Source organism: Condylura cristata, unplaced genomic scaffold (genome assembly GCF_000260355.1).
Source record: "Condylura cristata isolate star-nosed mole 26May11 unplaced genomic scaffold, ConCri1.0 scaffold00013, whole genome shotgun sequence".
In the NCBI taxonomy this organism is placed as follows: domain Eukaryota; kingdom Metazoa; phylum Chordata; class Mammalia; order Eulipotyphla; family Talpidae; genus Condylura; species Condylura cristata.
This window is the reverse complement of record NW_004567114.1, coordinates 47,551,280-47,578,272: the sequence shown is the minus strand read 5'-3', so window position 1 is coordinate 47,578,272 and position 26,993 is coordinate 47,551,280. Positions and strand designations below refer to the sequence as shown.

At 33.8% G+C, this 26,993-nt stretch overlaps 1 protein-coding gene across 8 annotated transcripts in view; it reads right to left on the bottom strand.

The window, feature by feature from the left end:
• The window catches only part of RALGAPA1 (Ral GTPase activating protein, alpha subunit 1 (catalytic)), a 207,467-nt gene that overhangs the window by 35,569 nt on the left and 144,905 nt on the right, over window positions 1-26,993 (bottom strand). For all 8 annotated transcript variants that reach the window (XM_012724483.1, XM_012724485.1, XM_012724488.1 and 5 more), the window contains 5 exons: window positions 26,309-26,492; window positions 20,025-20,886; window positions 17,707-17,778; window positions 3,785-3,908; window positions 1,228-1,383 (listed from right to left, as the gene is read on the bottom strand). In XM_012724483.1, coding sequence (XP_012579937.1) covers window positions 1,228-1,383; window positions 3,785-3,908; window positions 17,707-17,778; window positions 20,025-20,886; window positions 26,309-26,492 — 1,398 coding nt within the window. The remainder of the gene's footprint in view (window positions 1-1,227; window positions 1,384-3,784; window positions 3,909-17,706; window positions 17,779-20,024; window positions 20,887-26,308; window positions 26,493-26,993) is intronic.

Genomic DNA, 26,993 nt, shown 5'->3' with positions numbered 1-26,993 from the left:
AAAAATTCCATGTGAACAGTTTCCCTACACCCCCGTCCAACGGGAAATCCTGATTTATACAGAATCTCAAGAGATCTTGAATAGTAAAAAAAAAAAAATTCTGAAAAAGGACAAAGTTGCAAGATTTCCAATACCTATTTCAAAACTTTTACAGTTAGTGATTAATGAATAAAATGAATTAATAATTAATGAATTAATGGATTAAAACAATAAGGCATTTAGACCAATAGCATAAAGCCCAGAAAAAAGACAACTCTTGCACAGATGGTCAATCGATTTTTGACAAGGTGTTAAGATCCTTCAACAAGGGTGAGAAAAATACAGCCTTTTTAACAATGTTGCTGGGAAAACTGAATAGTCACATACAAAAGAAAGAAGTTGGACCTTTACATCATGCTGTACATAACAATTGACTAAATGGGATCCAAAACTTAAATGTAAAAGCTAAAGCTAAATGCACTGAAAGACACTATCAAGAGAGAAAGAATCCACAGAACCAGAGGAAAGTATTTGCAAATTATATATCTAACAAAGGATCAATATCTAGAATATGTAAGACAACTACAATGTGACAAAAATTTATGTAAACTATCTTCATTAAAAAAAGGGTAAGGGTCCCCCCTGGTGGCACAGCGGGTTAAAGCACAGCACTAAGAAGCTAAAGCTACTTCAGCATGAGTTCAATCCCCCATCCAGTAGGTGACCACATGGCACGGCAGACCTCTCCTGACCCACCCTGAGGTCTGATCCATCCGCTGCTCCCCTTAGCAGTGTATTTTGTAAGTCATACTGCTCTGCTCTCCACTCTGTCTCTTGTGAATCTTCTCACCACCCCTGCACCTCTGGCCTGTACCCCAGTTCTGTATTCATAAATAAATAAATCTTTTTTAAAAAAATGGGTAAAAGATCCAGATAGACATTTTTCCAAAGAGATTTAAAATTTATGATAAGCATGCTACATTTTAGGTGTTTCACAATAATTTACATCTCCTCCCCTCACTCAATATTAACATTAAATCTATCCAAATGTCAAGGAACTTGATATATATTTCACCTATTTAAACACATACAGAAGTTTTTCCATTTGTTATCTCTTGAAGGTGAGTCCTTACAACCATATTCTTATCTGTTTCTGATAGCACTGTATGAAAAATGGACTGTTTGAACAGTATTCAGAAATAGTGTTTGATCAATTAGATTATTTTATGTACTTAAGTAAATACTTACTTTTTTTGTCAAAGAGTCATCAGAATCAGAAGGCATTCTTGTTGATACATGAAATATGACTTCTACTGTAGAGGTAGCAAAGTATGGCGTAGTCAATCCAGTACTTTTGTTTTTTTGTAGTCCTCCCATGAAACCACAATGGTTTGTAAGATTTACCTAGAAGAATAAGTCACAAATATCTTACTTTTGCAAACACATTAGGAACAAAGTATTTTGCATTTTAACAACCAATGCTTGATCCAGAATTATTAGTTAGATCTGCTCTGTTCACACTAGTTTTTCTTAAGTATTTGAGGATCCCTAATTAGTAAGAGTTAATTAGGAAACAAATCAACTGCTGTGCATTACGCATCTTTTGTTAGAATACTGGGTGTTAAAGGTAAATTATCAAGGTCATGGGGAACAACACCAGAGAGTAAAAATCAAGTGGCAAAACACTGGAAATGGTAATGTAGCATTGGTAAAATGATTAGTTAATAAGAGAATCACTGTATTCAGCAAAAATGACTTCCTAGTTAACATTACTTATCAGAGTCCAGAACAAAAATGTAAAAATGCAGAATATATACTTCAAGTGTATTAACTACAAACCAATGTAAATATATTTAGATATTTTTCCAAATTATAAATATAACATCAGGGTTTTTGATTGGATGATATCACCCTTGACATGTGCAACACACAATAGCTTTTGTTCATTGCAGAAAATTAAATATTGAAAAGAAAAGGCTTAAACAGTGCTTATATCTCTCCATTCACAGAAACTACTGTTGTATAAGCTTTTATATAGTAAAATCTGAATATCTGATTAAAGAAAGAGTAAAGTCGAAACTCTGCACTGTGTCAACTGGACATGTCTTAAATATCAGTTATCGATTGCTAAAGGCTAAACATATTAACAGATTAGTTCCTAAACTATTACTACAAGTTTATCTCACACTTTCAAATTTATTCTGACACAACTGTATTCACAGGAACTAAAACTTAAAAGATATAAAGTTCTTTCTTCTATATATCTCCACCAGTTCTTTTAGAAAGCAGTTTCTTAAATATCCCTCCAAATGTTCTTCAAATATGTAGCTAAATCCTTTTATATACGTATATGCTCTGTGTATGCACATCATACACACAATGTTCTGTGTCTTGATTTTGTACTTAATATAAATTAAAAAATACTTAGTAAGTAAAGAGTTTCCTCATTTTTTAGGCTTATGGTCTAATAGAAGTAGTCCCCTACTTAAAGGATAGTTAGGCTATTTCTGATCTTTTGCTATTACAGTCAATGCTGCAGTTAATAACACTGAACATGTGATGCTGTATTTGTGAAAGTAAATCTAGGACAGTCAGAAATGGAACTAAGTCAAAGCACACATGCATTTACAATTCTCAAACTCATCACTAAATTGCTCTCCACAGATGGCACTGACAGTACATGAGAGTGCCTGCTTCCCCCATGTTCTCTCTAACAGATTACCAAATTTTATGGTCTTTATTAATTTCATATGTGAAATGATATGTTAGTATATGTTTTTGTTCTCTTATTTCAGTGAGAAATTTATTTTCAGGGCAATTCTCTTTTTAACACAAAACTAACACAACCAGGATAGTGACAATGATAATGGTAAAGAAGACAAATTTATCACTGAAAAGACCCCCATGTTCCTTGTTACATGTGCCCCATCTACTTGCTTCCCACTCATCCCATTCCTTAACAGTGGCATTCAGTAGTCGATTCTTTACTACACAATTATCAAGAATGTTACATAAATGAAGTTAGAAAGTATGTAAACCTTCCAAATGTTTGGAGATTTGTCCTGTTATTTTTCCCATTAATGGTTTCAAGTTTGATTCCATTGTAGTTGGAGAACAAACTGTTCCTAATTGCTTGCTGAAACATTTCTGTCATTATCAAGTTAGAATGATTGTCAGCTTGGTGCTGGCATCTATTATTTTCATTTAATTGCAGATCTTCCTGGTTCTTGGTATCTTTAAGGTGACTAGCTTAGTGAATCACGTGTGATGAAAATTCAGCTTTTTGTAAACCTAAAGAGTTTTAGATCTTTCTGACAAAACACTGTCTCATAAAACTATCAACACCTGGGCTCTCCCTGATGGTGCAACAGGTTAAAGCACCGCGTTATGAAGCTCTCTGAAGCCACTGCAGCATGAGTTCAATCCCTCTGCCAGGGAGCTGACCCAATGGCATGGCAGACCTCTCCTGACCCACCCGCTGCTCCCCCAGCAGTACATCTGCCTGTTCTGCTCCCTACTCTGTCTCTGGTGAATCCTTTCACCTACCACGCCTCTGGCCTGTACCCCAGTTCTGTAAGCATAAATAAATAAATCTAAAAAAAAAACAAACAAAAAACTATCAATACCTTTCCTTTCAAAATCCCAACTGCTACTGTCTTTGCAGATGAGAGGTAAGGCAGAGACAACAAACTCACTGTTATGTTGTTGAATTTCCTACAATGCTGCTTCTAAAATAAGCAAGACGTAAAAAGAAAACCTCTGCTCCCAAAAGAAATGACATTTTTGATATAATTAAAGGTAATACCTCCCAACCAAGACCAGCTACAAATTCCTCATATGCTTGACTTCCTCCTGTATTGGTAAGAATAGAATGTTTGTCTTCTTGACCTTCGGCAACATAAAATACTGCAATCTTGTGTGTTTCTCGGCTGTAAGGAAATAAATAAATTATACCATTCATTGAATCATAAATATATCCATCCATTCATTTAGTAAGAGAGTTCTATGTACAAAGTGGCAATAAATAGATGAAAATGAATTAACTTGTAGAATCTACAGTAGGAGATAAACAGAAGAAAATAATTTTGAAGTTACAACATTGCCATTGAAACAAAAAAGCATTACTTCTGATTGCAGAAACAGAGAGAAACTTAAAGAAGTAATATTGATTTTGGTGAAGGTAAGAGTTGAGAAATGAAGAGAAAGAACAGGGGAAACACACAGTGCAAATACATGAAACAGCTGAGAATTTTCTGTTTTGCAGTGTGAGTGAATTCAAAAACTAAAGTGACTTTTTTTTTTAGACATAAAATAAGTAGGGGTACAGAGATGAGTGAGAAGATGATAATTTTCTTTATTATTATTAGTTAACTGAAAATGTTATAAATTAATGTCTTCTATATTAAAAACAACTATGATACACACACAATGGAATATTACTCAGCAACAAAAAAGATAAACCCATGTCATTTGCAGCAATGTGGGTGAAGACAAAGACAAACTCTAAAACCAACCCTTGAAAACTGATCATTGATCTCAGGCTTTCAGAAGGGAAAAGGAAGGGAGAGAGGTGAAACAGGCATGGTGGGGAAAACACAATAGATTGTGGTAGAAGCTATGAGTGCTTTTGGTGGAATGAGGGCTATGGTATCTATACCAGTGGCACTAGCAAGGATGTAAAATAATGAAACTTCAAAGACAATAAAAATAAATTGTAAAAAAGAACAACTGTGTATTCTTTCTGTGCCTATGTTTTACCTATATAAACTGAAACCATATCTCTAGGTGGGAGACTGGACACTCAGAGCAATCTGATGAGTCTTTGAAGTCTAGGTTCTGCAGTTTGCTCTGAAGAGCCTTGTTAATATAAATTTCTATTTTATGAAACTTTGAGTTTGCTTCATAGTGGTGATTTTTTGGATGATATTATAATAAAGAATAGAAAACATCTACACAAATATAAAACTACATGGCAGAATCAATAAGTTCCTACACATTTAATTTTTAGTTCTCCTTAAAATTAAAATGGTAGTAATTTCTTGTATGAAATTTGACTGTCTTAATCAAGGTAATAAGGTTATGTTCATTCAGTCTAGGTTGATTTGATAAAATTTAGGTTGAAAACTATGAACAGAAGTAGTATTTTCACTTCAATCGTATGTAGGATTTAAAAAACAACCAAGCCACATCAAACAATAACAACTTAAAATTTTAACTTTAAAATTTTACTCAGATGGATTCTCTTATACTTCTTACTATGGGGACTGTGAAGTCATGACTGTGAGTTACAATATCAACAACTTAAAATCAATAACAAAGATGTTTTTTCTGATTTCAGTAACAGGTTTTGGTGGTAAACACTTTTGGTGGTGGACACTTACACAAGCTATAGTATATTCTGTATAATATTAGTTTAACCCAGCATAAGCAGTTAAAACATAATTTGGTGGTATACTTCCAATATTATAGAATTAGTATCGCCAAGCAAAATAACTAGCAAAAATAATTTTAGAAATCAAACTTTCTGGATACTTCCCTAAGGGTATACAGCAAATGGAAAAACATTCACTTAAGAGAATCGACTAAATCTGGTAAGAACAGTCTTTGACATTTAAGCCATGCTGCTACCATACCTCACACCTTTACCTCTACTACAAATGATTTCTCCTGGATCTTCTCTTCAGGCCAAGACATTATAATATATGTCTTGTACTCTCTTCCCCCAAACTCCCAGTTTGGAAGTATGATTAAATCCTGGGAGAGGCAAACTTCTGGTGGTATTTGTCATCTTCTCCAAAGCCCCCATGGTATATAAGTTCTACTCCAGGCAGTTGTGGCGAAGAAAACCAGATCTGTCTCCCCAAATGCAGTTCCCTCTCTTATAATAAACAGAAATTCTAGGTGACAAAAAGCTGAGTGTTCCAAATCTTTCCCACTCAGGTTACTAGTAGGGTAGAGGTATCATGCCAGGAGGGGAAAGCTAAGATAATAAAAACCTACTGATCCCTCGCCAACTGTCCACTTGTAGAATGAGCCTGCCCCTCCAGGGAACATGAAGCCCCTACCAATTCAGGTGTCGTAGAGGAGTTCTGCCCAGGGCAAAAGGTGAAGATTTAAGAACTCAGCAGCAGTTCTGCTATAGTGGAATGATTTCTATTTGGAACAGAGCTTGGGGAACTCCATTTGAAGGGGTGATGGTCAAAGTGAGATCTTTGTGAAAGCAATGAAGAGAAGTTATCAGTTTCATGAAATAGAAAGAAAAAAAACCACAGTAGAACAGCCAGAAGAGAATACTTGGGAGAGTCAGTCAAGAAGTGTCCTGGGAACATAGACTTTTAGTCTATAATGTATATGGACTATATTGTTCCTAGATAGGAAGAAAGTAAGGTTCATGAAAGCATGTTTGACACAGAGTTGAGTAATGCTTTATTATAATTCAGGGTGACCTACAGAAAAACTTAAAAACAATATCCAGTCTTCCTGGCAGTCTGGAAGAATGAGTATATCTAACACTGTACATTCTTTGGTGTAACTGGAGAGCAAACAATAACAAACTACCAGTCTCTGGGAGAATATGTAATTAAAAAAAAAAGGGGGGGGGAACATTCTAACCTTAAGGCAGCCTCTAATCTACACCCACATACATAGTAAGCAATGAGAATGAGAATCTAACTAGTTAAGGGGGCTTTGACTAATTAGTAGATATTTTCAGTATAGGGGAGATTCCTTGGTAGCCAGGCTACACAAAAAACAAAACAAGAAAAATTTGAGATCAGAGGCCACAAAGTGTGTGGAAACAAGGGTTTCCAGGGATAGTTAGTCAAGTCACAGAATAAACAAATGACCAAACAAACAACAACCATTAGCAACCCACATTTGATTCACAGTTGAAAATAAAAGAAATGGTAAAGAGTTATATTAATAGTAACCAAAAGAGCTGGACTGCTATACTAAAATCAATTTTAGGACAAAAAATGTTACTAGACATAAGAGAGAAACTTTCATATTCCAAAAAGTCAAACTAACAGGAAGATATGAAAACTCAAAACACATGCACCCAACAATGTAACTTCTAAAGTAATAGAATTGAAGGCAAAAATAGGTGTTTCTACAATCATAATTAGATACTTCAATATCCCACTTTCAAAAATGGACAGAACAATTAAAGTATCAGCAGAAATAAAGGATTGAATAACATAGATTTAACAGACATTAACAGAACATTCCACTCAACAGCAGTAGAACACATTCTTTTCAAGCCCTATATATATTTTTTTAAAGATTTATTTATGTATACAGAACTGGGGTACAGGCTAGAGAGGTGCAGGGGCGGCAAGAGTCTTCACCAGAGACAGAGTGGGAGCAGAACAGTCAGATGGATGAAGTACACTGCTGAGGGGAGCAGTGGGCGGGTCAGGAGAGGTCTGCCAGCCATGTGGTCACCTCCGGGGCATGTGGGAATCGAACTCATGCGGAAGTAGCCCAAGCTTCTCAGTGCTGTGCTTTAATCCGCTGCGCCACCAGGGAGGGCCTCAAGCCCTTATATTTTTTAAGAGAAACCATGTGGTAGGCTATAAAAAAAGCTAAATAAATTTGAAGGACTGAAATCATGTAGTGTTTTTTTTTCTTTTCTTTTTCTTTTTTTTTTTTTTAAAGATTTATTTATTTATTTGTGCATACAGAAATGGGGTACAGGCCAGAGGCTCAGGGGCGGTGAGTGGCTTCACCAGAGACAGAGTGGGGAGCAGAACAGGCAGATCGACGAAGTACACTGCTGAGGGAAGCAGCCGGCGGGTCAGGAGAGGTCTGGCTCGCCATGTGGTCTCCTCCGGGGCAGGAGGCAGGCGGGAATCGAACTCATGCTAAGTGGCTTCAGATTCTCAGTGCTGTGCTTTAACCCGCTGCGCCACCAGGGAGGGCCGTTTTTGTTTTTTTTTAATACCACAATGGAATGAAATTTGAAACCAATAAAAGAAAAAATTGGGGGAATTCATATGTATGTGGAAATGAAACAATGTATTCCTAAACAGCTGATGAATCAAAGAATAAATCTTGAGGGATGTGAGAAAACAGAGATCAATGAAAGTAAGAGTGTAACATACCAAACTGATGGCATTCAGGTAAAACAATGCTCACTGGGAAATTTATTTATGCAAATGCCTACATTAAAAAAGAGGAAAAGAAGCCATATCAACAACTAAACCTGAGATGCAAAGAAATTAGAAAAAGAAGAGCAACTAAACTAAAAGTAATCAGAAGCCAGGAAGTAAAAGACTAGAGTGAAAATAAGTGAAATAGAACAGAAAAATAACAGTTAATGAGACCAAAAACAGGTTCTTTAAGATTAAAAACAAGATCAAAAACCAATGGCTAGACTGTGTAAGAAAAACTCAAATCTAAAAATCAAAACTAAAATCAGGAAAGAAAGAAATACTACATACCTTAAAGAAATAAAGATGATTAAAAGGGACTAATATTATGAGCACCTGTGTATCAACAATGTAGATAAATAAGATCAAATGGATAAATTCTTAGACAGAAATTACTAAAACCAACTCAAGAGGAACTACAATACCTGGGGTCAATAACAAAGTGAATTAGTAATCTGACTGAAAAAGGCAGAAGTAAAACTGTATTTACTTGTCAGATGACAATTTTAGTATAGAAAATCATAAAACATCAACTCAAAATCACTAGAATAATAAAAAAGTGCCAGCAGGCTTTTAGGATTCACTATCAACAAACTAAAGTTAATTACATTTTCTGTATACCAGCAATGAATAATCCAAACAAATGGAAAACAATTTTTTTTTAAATTGAGGTAACACTGGTTTACAACACTTCATTTAGAGGTATAGGATTAGACCCTTTAGGTGTGTGTGACCACACCACACCCATCACCAAGGTACATAAAATCCATTAACCATAGTTAATTAGCTCACTTCTCTACTTGGCTCCTTTTCCTCCCCTCCATTTATAGCTTGGTTTTATCCAATCCTTTGTTTTGTTTCTCTATGTTTCATATATAAGTGATACCATCCGGTATTTTTCGTTTAACTTTTGCTTAGCATAATCCCCTCAGTTTTAAAAAGATTTTTTTTTTTAATAACTGAATAGTATTCCATTGTGTACATACAGCCACATCTTAATCCACTCATCTGTCCTTGGGCACTTACTAAACTTCGTTGTTTCATAACCTGCGTATTGTAAATAGTGCTGCATTGAACACAGCAGTGTACATAGCTCTTTGAAATAGTGATTTTTGTATTTTTTGGGAAGATAACCTAGGGATGAAATTACTAGATTATATGATAGATCTAATTTTTTAATATTTTGAGATATTACCATACTGTTTTCTACAGCTGATGAACCAGTCAATAACCTACAAAGGTTCCTTTAAGAAAACAATTTATAATAGCATAAGAAAATACATATACTAACAATAAGCACAAGACTTACACACTTTGAAAATTCTAACACTTGTCAAAAGAAATTTAAGATCTTAAAAAAAAAATTCCTACATTCATGGAATGAAAGAATCATTAAGGTGATAATCCCTAAATTGATTTACACATTTAATATGATACCTATAAAAATCCCAAATTTTCTTTTTAAAAATTGACAAACTGGTCCTAAAATTTACTGAAAAACACAAAAGATTTAGAAAAGCCAAGTAATCTTAAAAAAGAAAGAGATGGGAGAATTCTATTTCCCAATTTTAAAACTTGTTACAAAGCTACCCTAACCAACACACTGCAGTACTGCCATAAGAACTGTCACATCAATTTATAGGAAACAGAATCTTAAGTTCAGAAATAAACCTTTGTATTTATGGTTAATTATTAATACATTTTGAAAATAGCACCAAGACAACTTACTAGGGATAAATCATTTCAACAAATGTTATTAGAAAAACTGGACATTTACATGTAAAAAAAAAGTCACATTCTTATTTATCATATACAAAAAATTAAATCAAAATGGGTCACAGGTCTACCTATAAGGCCTAAATCTACCAAAGTCTTATTTTAAAAGTGTATAAAACTATAAAATGTCAACATAAAAAACTGTACATGAATGGTCACAGCAGCATTATTACAAAAAAGTAAAACTAACTCAATATCCACTAACTGACAAATGGACAAACACAATGCAGTAAATTCATACCCTGGAATATTGTTAAACAATAAAAAATGAAGTATTTAGACATGCTTCAATATGAACTTTAAAAATATTGTGCTAAGAGACTTGCCACAAAATGCCACATATTAATATTTTCATATGAAATGCCCAGAATAGGTGAATCCATAAACAGAAAGTAAATCAGTGTTGTGTTGAGAGTTGGGGATTAATGGTTGATGCCTAGGGATAAAGAGAAATTATTGATAATGGGTATGGATTTTTTTTGAAGGAACTAAAATATTCTAAAATTAGAATGCTGAACTAGTTGCCCAACTCTGTGATTATACTAAAAATATGTGCATTTTAAGTAAGAGAATTGTATCATATGTGAAATTTATCTCAATTAATTTGTTAAGAATTTAACTTGGAAACATAATCTATTATGTGTAAATTCTGGTAATGACAAAAAGCATGTTCTAATTTTTCTAGGTCAAAGAATACCATTACAATGGAAAAAGCAAAATTCATGGAATGGGGAAGAATTGTATAGAAATGTTCAATTAGTATTACTTATTTTTAAGATATATTTAGTTATGCATACAGAATTGGGGTACAGGCCAGAGATGCAGGGGCAGTGAGAGGATTCACCAGAAACAGAGTGGGGAGCAGAACAGGCAGATCAACGAAGTACACTGCTGAGGGGAGCAGTGGGCAAGACAGAGAGGTCTGCTGGGCCATGTGGGTCACCTCTGGGGCTGGGGATTGAAAGCACACTGAGCAGCTGCTGCTAGCTTGTAGTGTTTGCTGTGCTTTAACCCGCTGCACCCCATGGAGGGCCAGTATTATATTAAGTTTAAAATGAGGGGAGTATGTGTCATAACGGGAAAAAGAAATCTTTAAAATGCAGAGAAATCAGAATTGTTTGTCCTAACAATTTATAAAAGCAAAGTTCAGCTACTCTTTTATGCCAAATTATAATATTTTACTTTCCTTCTTATTATTCTACTTACTAAGTACTGTTTAAATGTTCAGAATATGTGTAGTACTGCTAAATATTAGCTGACCAATGGAAAACACCTAAATCTCTCCTATACCTTCAGTAGAGATTTGAAATTTTAAAAAACTGCTGGTTCAGCCATGAGGAATAGGAATCAATTAATCTAGTCAAAGAAAACAAAGGATGGCCTATGTAAATGAGACTATGGACAAGTAATCACACTTTTTACTCTTTAGTCCTCCAAACAAGTAATCTTTTCATTTATTTCTAAGCTTTGTGGCTTAAGAAGTTCAAAAGGAGGCCTTCCCTGGTGGCTCAGGGGTTAAAGACGCAGCACTATCAAGCTTATGGTCAGCTGCTGCAATATGAATTTGATCCCTGACCAGACAGATAGCCCACATGGCACAGAAGACCTCTCCTGTCTCATCCCATAGCAGTGTACTGCAGTCAATTCTCCTGTTCTGCTCCCTTCTCTGTGTGTCTCTGGTGAATCCTTTCACTTTCACACCTTTGGCATATACTCCAGTTTTTGTCTGCATAAATAAATCTTGAAAAAAAAAAGTTCAAAAGTCCTATTATATAAACTGAATACATTTTTGAGTCAGAGTACTAGAAAAAAAGAATGATGCTATTCTCTTATTTTAAAATTATTTCTCTTATATATTGTTCATAGGAATGTAGACTAGTCCAGGCCCTATGGGAAACATTATGGAGATCTCTCAAAATATTAATAACTGATCTATCACTAGATCCAGCCATACAACTCCTAGATATCTACCTGAAGAATGCAAAATCACTACTTTGAAGGAATAGTCTATACTCATGTCATTCTAGCACATATATACTAGTCAAGTATGGAAACAACCTCAATGTCCAAGGACAAATGAGTAAACTAAGATACAGTAATATTACACAATGGAATATGACTCAGCAATAAAAAAAAGATGAAATCTTGACATACATGACAGCATGGATAGAATTAGAGGGAATTATGCTTACAAGAGAAAGACAAATAATAGATGACTTAACTCATGTGGGAAACAGAGCAAACCGAGTAACAAAAAACTGAGCCGATAATAAACTCTTTAAACCTACTGTGTAACTGAGGCTGTAAGAAGGGGAAGGCAAGATGTGGGAAGTGAAATGTGGAGGACTATGGGTGCCTTGGTGGTGGGTATGGGTAACATACATCTGAAGAAGTATGCATGTATACCTCTGAACCATATGTGGTGTTATATTGTTATCTCAGTAAAAAATATGATTAGAAAATTACATTACCAATGACATATTTAGAATCAGATTGAAAAAAAAATCAAACAAAAAGTCATGAATTAATTCGATAAAATGTAGGGGGAAAGACCTATGCTTTCTCAAAATATATATCTCTAAGATACCTTGGTGATATTATAGATATTCAAGGTATATTTGAGAATGGAAGCAGGAGTAGAAGTAGAATAGCATAAAGTTATTTAATAATCTTTATTTTTTTTTAATTTTTGCATAGAACTGTAATGTAGGCCAGAGATGCATGGTATTAGAGGAATCATTAGAGACAGACTAGGGAACAGAACAGGCAGATTTATTGAAATACACTGCTGAAGGGAGCAGCAGGTGGGCCACAAGAGGTCTGCAGCACCTTATGTGGTTTGGCTGGGGACGAAACTCAGGTTATAGAATGTAGTGGTGATAGTGCTAAGATTTAATTACTAAACTACTATGGAGACCCCATAAATTACTTTATGGTAACTTAAAGAAACCATGAATAGTCAGGATTGTCTGATGTGGCCTGACTTTAAGTCTAAAGAGTTTGGGGAGGCACTGAGGGATCGGTAAAGAATAAAATAAAAAAGTTTACTTAGATTAGTCTGGAGGTCAGAACGGTCTAGATGGGTAACAATCAGCACATGAGATCACATTGGCTATGCATTATAGTTATAACTCTTAGAAAGCAGTAATAAAGACATGATTTAAAAGGATGGGAGCAGGAAAAGCAAAGGTGAGACAGAGGTGAAAGTAATAGAACTGACATAAATATGAAAATCTTAGGGCAAGGTAAAGAATATGGTCAAGTTTGGTTGACTATAAAGTGCTATGCCTCAACATTATCAGGTAAATTACAAGAAAGATCTGATTTGGGGAAGAAAAGGAGACCTGTAATATTAGAGAGTCAGGACAAAATAATAACAGATGCAAAATCATTACTAACAATTCAGAGATAAGAGTACATGGACAGAAATTAATGGAATTGAAAAGATCTGAGAGATATTACAAAGGATAACTATGTTACAGCATCATAGGAAGTAGAAAGTAAGCCAATGAAGATACACTTGGCGTGACTATAGGATTACAAGTTGAACTAGGTAATTTTAGTGTTATAGAAGTCAGAGAAGAGGAACATTTGATCCTTAGGGGGCTGTTAGGAGAGTGAAACATTCTGAATTATATTCATCATAATGTAATTATGATGAATAGCTACACAATCACTTGACACCAGTCAAAATTACAAAGTACAACAGAAAGTGTGGACTCTAAACTATGAACTTCAAATAATAACAACATATCAATATTTGTTAATTAATTTTAACAAATATAACCACAAAAACACAAGATCTAAATATAAGGGAATAATGCACATGGGTAAGGGAAATCTCTGTACTTGGTAATAAATTATTTTAAATTTAAACATTTCTGTAATTTAAAAATTTTATTAAATTAAATTTAACTATATTTTATTGGATAAATTAAACAGGCCAGTTAGAAAAGTTCAGATTTTATGGTCAGGATAATAACTTTCAGAAGTATAGTTCAGAAGAGCAGCAGAGAGTGTAAGAACACACACTACACAAGACAGCAAAGAGAGGTAAGATTCCTGCCCTCATGGACTTGACCATTTAGTACTACAGATTATTATGGAAAATAGTAAGAAAGTATGAGAACTCACAGACTACTTAGTGTTGTTATATCTTATTTGGAAAGGAGTTATAAGAATAGCAAAATAATAAAGCTATCATTAGAGAACTGCTAAAACTGGTCCTGAACTTTTCATTGTTGGGAGGTTTTTGATTACTAGTTCATGTGCTTTCTTGTTACTACTGGTCTGTTTGGATGTTCTATTTGTTTATGATTAAGTTTTGGTAGGTTGTATTTTTCTCAAAAATTACATTATTTCTTTTAGCTGTACAATTTGTTGGTATACAGCGTAGATATATCATGATCATTTATACTTCTGTGGTTAACAGTAGTCAGTAATCCCCTTATTCAATTCATTTTTAAATTATTTGGTTTCCTCCCCCACTCCCACCTTTGGTTATTTTAAATAGAGATTTGTCATTGAATTTATCTTTTCAAAGAACCAACCCTTGATTTGTTAATCTTTTCTATTATTTTCCTATACTTTATTTCATACAATTCTCTCCACCTTTTATTATTTTCTCTCTTCAACTAATTCTGGGCTTAGCTTATTTTTCTTTTTTAGTTTCATTAGGTGTAAAGGTAATAATTCTATTATTATTCTATTATCATTACAGATGTTAATAATAGTGCTAAAAATACATGGTTTATTTTTGCTTTATATTTTCTGTATTAGCCAAGGAAATTAAAAATTATTATGAGGCCCTCCCTGTGGCACAGCGGGTTAAAGCACAGCACTAAGAAGCTAAAGCCACTTCCGCATGAGTTCGATTCCCGCCTGCCGCAGAGAAGACCACATGGTGTGGCAAACCTCTCCTGACCAGCCGCTGCTCCCCTCAGCAGCGTACTTCATCTCTCTGCCTGTTTTGCTCCTCACTCTGTCTCTGGTGAAGCCTCTCACCACCCCTATACCTCTGGCCTGTACCCCAGTTCTGTATGCATAAATAAATCTTTAAAAAAAAATTATGAAAAGATGATTCTAAGGAAAGCTTAGAACAGTAACACCAGAAACCAATTAGTAATTATAGGAATCTATTAAAGGTTGCATTTTTCCAAAACTGTAGTAGTAAATAGAGTGAAACTACAGCTTGACAGGACAGTAGTGGAGGAAAATTTAGCTTTGTTTAAAAGCAGATTAAACAAACATTAGTGATATGAGAAACAGAAATTAAAGATAAAGAAGGTATAATAACTTCTTTAAGATCCCAGGACAGGTAAGAAGCAGAAATACAGTTGGGAGTAGAGGCTGGGGAAGAAGAGTTTTCGAAAACCAAAGGCAAACAACAGAAGATGCACAATATAGAAATTTTAAAGAGAAGATGAAGATCGAGTTAATTTGATGTAACATAATAAGTGGTTTATTTCTAACTAGCTTCCTAATCTGTCAGAATCACTGGACTCAATGAAAGATATGACTAATGTTTGTTAAAATGTTAATATGTAGAGGAAAAAGGTTAGAACTACTGTTTGTGCAGATATAGGAAGTCAAACATTTAAACTGAAGTTTTAGTGAGGTTAAAGATAATCAGACTGCCTATAATGAAGGCTTAAGGGACAAAAAGATAGTTTATTATACTTACCATGAGAAATAAAGAAAGAAGCAAAGAAGGGCAAGAAATTGACCAAAAGTGAAGAGGACATTATTTAAATAAATAAACAGGAATCTATAGTAAATCTCTGCATTACTCTGGTTCGGTAATTTTCCCTAGTAACACACTGTTGCCTGGGAATAGTGATAAGAATTATTCTAATTATAGAAATTGTGTGACTGCTGGACAAGAAGGTAAGTTAAATCAGAGGTGGGTGAGTAGGTAGGCTTATATCTAGAAAATAAAAAAATTAGAGACATAAAAGTATAAGATACCAGTTGAGAAAGATGGGAGAAAGTGAAAAAATGTGAAGGTTGTGATTTAGCTCAGAAATACAGCTTTCTCAATAATGGTGAGATCTGATATACTAGCATATTAATGTAACATTGGCAAAAAGCATCTATTTATAAGATTTACTTTAATGAACCTGAAAAGTAGTCCATATACAGAGACTGACCTCATAGGAGTTTTAGTTAAGTAGTATGTTATAGTTTCTAGTATTGAGTTCTCCCCCCCCAAAATCCAGATACATCAAAGGATCATTAAAATAGGGATAACAACTTTACACATCAAAGATCACATGACTAATAATGGACAAACTTTTTTAAGATCGCAGTACAGGTAAAATGCAGAAATATAATCTGAATATAGTATAGAAATAGCTATCCAAGTAAGTGGATAGCAACCCAGAGGCTTAAAAGAATCAAACTTAAAGAAATATAACAAACTATATGTATTTTCTTTGTTTTATTAGTATTTTATACATACTAGCACTTATTCATCAGTTATTTCACTTGGAATCTCTTACACCAATCACCAAGGCTGTTTTCTGTTTAAACAAGACTACTATCTCACACTATCCATTAAAATCAATTCAAAATAAAGACTTATACGTAGATCTGAAGCTATAAAATATATAGAAGAAAAACAAAGATGATATGCTCCTTGACACTGGCCTTTGAGAGGTTTTGGGGGATTTAACTGTAACAGCAAGGGAAATAATAGTAAAAATAAATAAATAGAACTACATTAAACTAAAAACCTTCTCAGTAAAAGAAATGATCATCAAAAGAAAAAAGATATTATCATGAACAGGAGAAGACATTTACACTCAAATGTCTGGTAAGCATTAATATCCAAAATATACAAAGAACTCATAGAATTCAACAACAAAAAATCAGTCCAGTTGAAAAAAAAGGGCAGAGGCTCTGGATAAATACTTCTACACATAAGACATTCAGAAATGGCCAACAGGCACATGAAAACATATTCATCGCCTCTTATTGTTAGGGAAATGCAAATTAAAACAAGATGATACCTCACACCTATGAAATGGCTATTATTCAAAAGACAAGAAATATGGAGAGGCTGTGGAGAGAAGGGGTTAACCATTGTAGAAAGCAGTATAAAGACATCTCAAAAATAAAAAATAGGATTTCCATATGATCTGGTTATTCCACTTCTGGGTATTTAGATAAAGTAAAATCCTGTCATATGCAAAAACATGTATAGGCCTAGAGGGTGTTATGCTTAGTGACCTAAGTCAGAAAGAGAAAGACAAACAGCATGTGGCTTTACACATGTGTGATATATACAGAAACCAAACAACTGGATGAATTAAATAAAACAAAAATAAACTTTCGAGTACAAACCAATTAGTGGTTACTACAAGGGAAAAGGAAAGAGGATGGTAAAATGAAATAATAGGGATCAATTTTTGTAGGGTGAAGGAGAGAACTGGATTATGGTGAATAACTACTGATTTTTAATGATGAACACCTGAAATTTTATTATTCATAATGCAGTGTTAAAAATAAGTTAAACAAGGATGTATTTGGAGTGTCTAAGTATGGGAAAAGTGAGGTACATTTTATAGGTTTGGTTAGATTTTTGCAACTCCAAACAAAAGATGACTCTAAAAAAATCAGAAACAATTCCAAGGAAATAAATATTTGAATGTATCTCTACATTTCCCCCCCAAAAGCTCATCATTTCTAAGGTATAAATAAAATAGTTTCGTCCAGAAAATTATAACTTAACAATACAGAGTTTTTCAGATATAAACTGATAGCTGCCAGTTACAAATCTGAAGGTTTTCCAACAACTTACCACTGTCTTGAATCCAAGTTCCTAAGTTCTCTAAGTAGCTTTTCATTTTTCTTCAGGAGATGAAAGCTCCTCCTAAATAGAGAGATTTATAAACATTTTCATCACCTTTGTAGTGAATGACATGACAGTTCCGGAAATACTGTCCACTCTACTCATGCAACTCTTACACTTTTCTTGCCTTTTCATACTTCTAATACAAAGTAGAACAGACCCTAAAAAAAATGTAAAGAACATATGTCATTATTTCTACCCGGGCCCTAATACATTTCTGCTAGTGGGTTATTATCTATTGGCCACTTCAATTCTTCTTTGCAGATACTGTGAGCTTTCCACACTCATATCCAGAAAATGGATAAAGATATATGTAGGTTCCTTAAAAATTTCATAAAACATTTGTGAGAAAGTTATTCCTTGTGATATTCATAAAATCTAAATCAATACCAAGTTAGAAAGTGTAATCCAGACAGAATTTGCTTTCTCCCTTATTTCACATAATATGTTTTTTTTTATACTATGAAACAAGGTATGATTTTTATCAATTTATTGTATAGGTGCTATATGTATATTTGTAATTGTGTTTATGAAATCAGTGCTTGCTATGGTAAAAGATAATATCTCACCTTTTTCTCAAGGTAATATACAGACAACTTACAGCAAGAGAGTAGAATGTATTTGAGTGGAAATTATCTATTTTTGGACACACCATAAGCAAACTGTTCCTGATATAGCATATCTTTTCCATAAAGAATGTTTTCCATTGAGAATACTCCCTTCTAATAAATGTAAGGGTGTAAATCAAGTAAGATAATAAATGCTAGGCAAGCAAGCAACTCTGCTATTATACTTCACATCTTTAAATTATTTAAGATTTACTCATTCTGTGATACCTGAGCTCCCCTTCTATGATAAATTCAAAACAGTACTGTAAAAAAATGTTTCTTCTACTTCCCTACAGCCTTTAGAGAAATTAAAAAATGAATGTATATTAATAATGCATTACACTAGTGTACAAATTTAGTATTTCATATTACCTAATTTAATTCTCACTATTATGTCAGGTGGGAATTATTTCCTCAATTGCAGTCCGTAGCCTGAGGCTCAAAGGTTAAGTGACTCTAACCTAGGTCTTCTGACTTAAGTCCAATGCCTTGTCATATAACTCTTGCCTTACTTACTTGAAAATTTTGTGTTTACTGCAAGTTTTTAATGAGATTTTATAACAGGAAAACAAAACTTTCAAAAATAAAATCCAGATTCTTTTCTGGATATGATTCTAAATCTTTAGTTATCTAGTATAAGTAAGAAACAATCATATTGCTGTTTGTCTAAAAAACTGCTAATTTATGTCACATATTAATATGTATATATTATACAGATATAGTATATACATATTTATGCATAGATTCTGCTCCCAATTCCTAATACAGATTCCAAATCCCTCGTAAATTTTCCTAAATAGTGGGGGTAAAAGGAGCAATGTTTTTTGTTCTAGTTAGACAATTTCTTGGGTTCCTGGATAAGTTCAGGATGGACCTTGGACACCAGAAAGAGCAAATACCAATTCGGATTTTGGGACTTTCAGTTCCAACTCCATCCTTGGGGGAGAGAAGAGGACTGAGATTTAATTAGTAATCAATCATGTCTTCATGATATAGAGTGTACCAGTCCCTAAACAATGGAGTTTAGATTGGTTGGTAAACACCTTCAACATGCTACGAGGGTGGTACACTCCAACTCTACAAGGACAAGAAATCCAGACCTCACCCTTTGTACTCCCTCTTCATCTGGGTATTCTTTTATATTCTTGAACTATCTTTTATAATAAATTGGTAAACATAAATTTTATCAGCTATTATAGCTAATAAACCTGAAGAGAAGGTTGTAAAAACCCCTAAATTGTAACCAGTCAATCAGTAGTATGAGTTGCCTGGACTTGTAAGAGGCAATCTTGTGGAACTGTCTGCACTAACTCCAGGTAGTGCTGGAACTGCTTGATGTAGAAAACCCACACATTTGGTGTCTGTGTGTTTTAAGAAAAACATTTTCCCCTATTTGCTTACATGAAGGTTGGAAAACAAGATTTTTAAAAATTATATAAACAATAATTTCTAAGTCAGATAGTTCTACCACTTATTATGAAAATGTTAAATCATCTTTTTATTCCCTTAAATCCTGATAGAATGTGATGGAAAAAAAAATAAACCCTGCCCATGAGTCATAGGACTAATTGTTAGGTAAAAATTGGAAAAAGTACACAGATAAAACTGCTTGATCAAAGGATAAGCAGCACTATAGTAATTTTTTTTCTTTATTCTTACCTTTTGTCCCAAGAATTCATTCCCAATATACTAAGGAGCAATCTGCAATAATAAAATGCTGACTGAGGCTTTTGAGATATTGGTTCATCTTGCTCCACTGCTTTCATATTTAAGTCATTAAAGTGTTTCTCAACAAATTCTTTTTCCTCTGTATATTGTTTAAGGATAGCATTGATAACATCATTTTCCTGTTTTTCAGAAATACACACAGGTTGTGGAGCAGGAATATTAAGTGAGATTCCAGTTCTCTGCAAGCATTCAGGACTAGTTACACCTAAATACTGCAAAAGCTCATCAAGCACATCTTCTTCATCTCTTATTGTATCCCAAGTTGGTACAGTTTCTCTAAATCTTCTTTTAAACTGGAGAGCGATCTCTTCTTTTGCTGACATATCTTCTAAGCATTCATTAGATGTAGATTCTTCTGGCTTCTCTTGGCGAGACAATGAAAGTATGAAAGATGTGGATTCTGACAAGCCATTTACAGGAGGTGGCCCATACAAGATGGCAGAATCCCATGCATATTTTCCAGAGAGATCACGTACTATGATTCTAACATTTGAATTGGCTGATGTAAGTCCAGCAGATAAACCTCCTCCAGGCATACTTTCTTCTGATCTGATCTGGATACAGGACACTAAGGTTGTATTGTTCAACACAAAGAACTGGATATTTGGACTTTCAAAGAGTTCAGGAGAAAGCTCAGCACTTTCACTGTAATGATTGTCATGATTTTCACACACCTGACTTGTTAACATAGCAGGTCCACCACTCATAGGATAATGGCCCAAGTGATTTACCAGATGTGTAATAACAGTGCGGGCAGCTATAGAGATTAATCCTTGTTGCATCTGAGTTTTCACTAGGAAAAAAACAAAACAAAACTGAACTAAAAGGGAATACTTTGCTTTCCTAGAAGAGCATGTAACAATGAAACAGACACATTATCAAAGTTACAGTCAAGTATTATTTCCAATTTAGATCCTACACTAAAATAATGATGGCAAAAAAGAAAACTGTTCTTTGATAGTTTTTTTTTTAAATTAATTTTTTCTTTCATCTTTGTTCATTTTTGTGCAATACTTGATTTCTTTCCTCAGGTGTAGTCCCGTAAGTTCTCCTACCATCGCCACCTCTCCTGTTTTGACTCTTCTCCCAAATCTCCTTTCTTGCCTCAGATCTATGGTCAACTTGCAACTTCTGTCTTTTCCCTAACCTTTTGTTTGGCTTCTCAGTATTCCACATATAAGTAAAACCAATCAATATGTATCCTTTTCCTTCTGACTTACTTCCACCACAATCCCTTCCTGCTCCATCCATATTGCATATGAAAAAAATGTTCAACATCACTTATTACCAGGAAAATGCAAATCAAAACCACAATGAAATACCACCTTACACCGGTGAGAATGGCCCACATTAAAAAGCTAGAAACATAAAATGCTGGTGAGGATGTGGTGAAAAAGGAACCCTCTTCCACAGTTCTCAAGATTCAGAAATATACCACTTGGTATAGGTAAGAATCAGCAAAAATCAGCTGTAGTGCCATTAATACCAACAATATCTTCTCCATTATTCTACTTTGAAAAAAGAATATTTTGGGGATTTGACTGATTTTGAAATGGTAATGATTATCATAATTTTAAGCTTCCATTACCAATCAAGTTTTGTCTACATTTTGATACATATGCATATTTTTCAGTTTACTTTAAAATTTCCAATTATATTGAGCTGTTCTTTAATCTTATTTTAAGGCTAGTTCTGAAAACCAGCTATTCAACACTAGGGAACAGCACTAAATGACTAACCTCAATCAAATCCTATATTTTCAAGATAATAAGCAAAGTAAAATGGTATGTCATTGGATGACGAAAAAAAGAGGGGCGGCTTAATTCAAGAATCTGCTTTTTCTTTGCTAGTTATAACTCAGGAATATAAGTTATCTGCCTTACAGATAACTTAGGCAGGACCTTTTATTTTGCAAATGAGGACAAATGCATTTACAGACTTTAAGAGATTTGCCTTTCATAGGGCTGGTCTTTTGCTTCCCTATTCAGTGTCAATTTCCTTATTTTTCTATTTTGTTAAACTATCCTTTTCTTTTGGCAAATCACTAAGGCACATGGAAACAACAAATTCAAACTTCATTTTTATGCACTGTCACTTCTAAAAAGTATCACTTAGATAAATGAACTGGCCAACATCATGAAAAGGCCTCATTTAAATATAACAAAAATACTTATAAATGGTAACAATTATAATCAAAGATTTAAAAAAAAATTTTGATACATGAAAATATTTCTGTTATTTTCTTTTTTCCTTTCAAGTGATAAACTTAAAAAGGTGATTCATTCTAAGCAGTGAATCTTTTTTGTGGAACATTTCTGAAGGGAGAGTATAATTTAATAGAAAAAGATTTCAGAAGAGAATTCTGTCTCTGGCTTACTCTGTGATCACAGACAAATCATGTAAAACTTCTTAGAACCTTCTAAGAATACCTTTTGAAAACATGTATAGATTACTTGTATAGCTGGACATGTCAATTTTGAAAGCATTATAAGTAACACAGATTTGGTAAGTTCCTTTTTCAAACCTGCTTATAAACTGCAAGAATGAACAAACTTTCTTAAACAAAAAGCCTCTAAGTCTAGGGAACAGCTGATTTTGTCCCAAAGGGAGATTAAGAATGCAGTTTAAGTGAGTTTGTTCATAAATCTGTCATAATTATTATCACTGATAATACTTAAAATACAAATGTATATTTCTTATATATCTAAAAGCATTTTCTTTCCTTAGTTGTTTCTTTATACTCAGGATATATATAAATTTAAAAGAATAAAAATTTCTCAATTTGTTAATTGGGCAGTTAGATTTATTTTTGAGATATAAACTACAGAACATACAAGTCTTACTTCTACATACCTCCTTAAATATTAAAAAAAGCATGAAATTCTCTAATTCAAAATGAAATGCTGAAATAACCAACCTTGTAAGAAAATGTGAAATGAAGATATCGATGCTTCCATGGCTTTGTGAAACTAGCATTCATTTAAATAAGTCTATTCAGGGTTGTCTTTTCAGATTGTCAGATTAAACAAACCCTACAGTATTTGCAGCAAACCCATAATTACAGATTATTATGGCATACAAAAGCAGCAAGACATAAAAAGCTGCTGCAATTCAGTACACTGTAATAGAACATGCAGAGGAAGTTAATTTTGGCAAATGCTTTAAACATTAGCTTTGCATAATATGTATAGGTGAAACTATAATTAGGACAGAATGAATCCTTTGGAGCCTCTTTTCATTCTGACCCTGAAAATGATGACTTTTTGCTAATAAGACTACTGCCATTTGACAAAAAGCCAACTTCACTACCTTGCTTTATTCTTTAGTAAATTTAATAATTACAGCTACTCTTGCCAATAGTTCTCAAATCAGACTTGTTCAATCCAAAAGTGAGCTTATTAAGGACATGCTATGTTTAGAAATCTTTGGCCAAAAAAGTACTTGAAGATGATGAAGCATGCCTTAGACAAGGGCACAATGATTAGTCATTTGTGCCACATTAAAAAAACCCATAGCATGTAGTCACTACAGACCCCAGAATCCCCTGCTGCTAGTTCACAGCTGTTCCTAAAAGGTTCTGAATTTATCTGGTCCTTAATACCTTTAAGAAAGTCCAAAGGGACAACTTAATACATTTAGAAAATAGTATTCTACGAGAGTATTTGGTATCAATATAAAGCTTATCGACTTAAATCTCTTTTATTGCTTCTTTTATAGTGATTGGTAATGGTACAGTCCATTTTGCATGCAATACATTGAAACTTTCCTTTATAAAATCATTTCATTGTTTAATAAGCATACTACATGCCTTGAATCAAATTTTATCATTTTATATGTAAACATGTAAAAAGTAACTAACCTTATAAACTTGTTTTTAGGTCAAATAAACATCATTTTACTATGTCAAATCTAAAGAAATAATCATATCATATTTAAATTATTTGCTATAGTGCCAGTATCATTCCTTATATCTGCACTATGATTTAAAATTTATATTCCTGGCCCTCCCTGGTGGCGCAGTGGGTTAAAAGCACAGCACTGAGAATCTAAAGCCGCTTCCGCAGGAGTTCGATTCCCGCCTGCCCTGGAGGTGACCACATGGCGTGGCAGACCTCTCCTGACCCGCCCGCTGCTCCCCTCAGCAGTGTACTTCGTCGATCTGCCTGTTCTGTTCCTCACTCTGTCTCTGGTGAAGCCTCTCCCGCCCCTAAGCTTCTGGCCTGTACCCCAGTTCTGTATGTACAAATAAATAAATCTTTAAAAAAAAAAATTTATATTCCTATTTCACTCATGTATTTGTTCTAGAAAAACTATTAGCAACTTGTGGTTAACACAAAACTCTATTTTCTTGATGTGTAACTTTATATCTTTACTTGTATTCTATGTCCTCAATCCATTACTATGGCCACAATGTAGATATTCTAACCTATTATAATAATTATACCTTTATAATCAAGCTCTTCCTTAACAGTTTGCTCTTTGGTCAGAAACTAATTAAGTATGATGATTTCTCAATTTTGTTTAGTAGAACCCTTGAAGAGGGCTCCTGGAAATGGATGAGAGAAGTCACAATCAACTCAGGCCTTTGCTAGAGCTCTACTTTATCAATTGGGCTTCTTTGTGAAATTTATTTAAAGAGGTTCTATGGTTTAAAAATTCACTTCAATAACCACCATCCTAATAAACTGCTGTCTTTAGTGGTTCTCAACCATGGTTACATATCAATCACATGCCAAAGCTTTTAAGAACCCCAGCAATCCCAGATTAACGTGTCAAAATCTCTTTGGAAAGAACTACAGCATCAGCACACTAATTTGCATCAGGATTGAAAAATCACTGTTCCAACTTATTATTACCAACCACAATATCACTGTTTCAACTCATTATTACCACTTATACAGATTTGTCCATTTTTCTTTCAACTTATTAGCTTGTTCTTTAACTTACAACCATCCACTTCGGTATCCTACTACTGTGCTGACATACTTGTCAGTCTTTTTTGTATCTAACCTCCCTATTATTTTAGTATGGTAACCAGTCTTTTTAAAGGTTTCTCTCTCTTCTCTTAGTTTCTGAGAAAATACTGCTTCCTGATTTTCCTATCTTTCCACTATTTCCTTCTCAGAACACACCCCTCCCCCTCACAAATATTCTTAGCAAAGATAGCTCTGCTAAAATTTAGATCTGCACATACAACACAGACACTAGATATCTTCATATGAATAGCCAGTAACCAAACTGACTTACTCATACTCTCAAATTTCCAAACTTTCTCAGATTCTTGCTGGTTTAATTTTGGGAAATTTAACCAATATAAACCTTCAGCAATTCTTGTGTACCTTATTGCAAGAACCTCATCATGAGTGGTCTCTTTGTTCTGCTAACCTACCTAGAATCAAACATAGTCAAACTTTTTCTGTAAGGGGCCAGATAGAGAATATTTTCAGCCTTATGGCCATATAACCTCTGCTGCAACTATTGAGAACATCACTATTATTACAGAAATATAAATATCACAAGCCTTTATGATATATGAACGAAGAGTATGGATGTATAACTTCATAGCAACAGGTGTGGACCAAAATTTACCAACTCCTACAAAATATGATTGTCAAAGAGCTCTTAATACTAATTTTACCACCTATATCACCTCCTTAAAATCCTTAACTGCTCCACTAGCTATTTTTATATCTTGAATAAACGTTTCACTCACATAAGGTTATTTGTTTACATCTTTCCTAATATCTAGTAGTGAACTCTGAATATAGAAACAAAGTGGCATAGAAAATGTTACTGAATTCACTATGTACCAAGGTTCATACTAATGGCTTTACAAATATTATTTAGAATTCAAAACACTGAGGGAATATTATTATTACCAATGTACAAATAAGGAGCAGTGTCATTCAGCTATTAAAATGAAAGGCAAAATTCCATGTCTATCAGACACCAAAGAGAAAGCTCTTATTTATGTATACCCTATCATGTATAAAATATCAAAAACAACCTTTAAAAATAACTTCTAAGTATGAAGACAATAAAGTCAAGCATAATCTTATTAACTGTGTAAATGAAATTATTAAACTAAAAATGAACTTTACTACACCACGTGCTTTAAACAACTACAAAGTTAAGACATATTTCCATCTATGATGTAAGATCATATCCTGAGCAAATCCAAGCCATAATACTGTCCTGAAAGTAATTCATTTTACCTTCTGTTACTGGCTGCAGTTTATTAGACCGTTCTGAATCAGGAGAGTGCAAAGGTTCTGGCTCCTTCAGACTTTCCAAGTGCATAAAAGGATCATAATCTACAGATGCCAAGTCAGAAAGGCTTATTGGAAAATATCGTGGATTGCTAAAACACTGAGCTCCATAAACACACCCATGTAATACCTAAAAATACAAGAGGGAAAACACACCATGTTTTTTCAGTGAAAATAAGGTTAAAGATGAAAAAATTCAAGTGGTTATACAATAACTTGACAACATTTTTAATATTTAAAAACAATTTTTTAAATTAAGGTAAAACTTAATTTAGCTTCAGAATAATTTAACTAATAACCCATTTAACAAAAACTGCCTCCTTTCAAATTTTCCCATGACACAACAGTATCTTGTTGATAAACTTGTGAAATATCTCTAGGAGCTATCTGATAAACTTATGTTCTTAAAAAATACCTTGCTCTACAACAAATGTCAGTGGGGATGTAGAGAAAAAGGAACTTTCCTGCACTGCTGGTGAGAATGTAAACTAATACAATCACTGTGGAAAACTGTGGGGAGGTTTCTCAAACTGCTAAAAATAGAGCTTCCATATGACCCAGCAATCCCACTCCTAGGCATCTACCCAAAAGACACAGAAACAGTGATTCAAAAAGACACCCATATTTATTG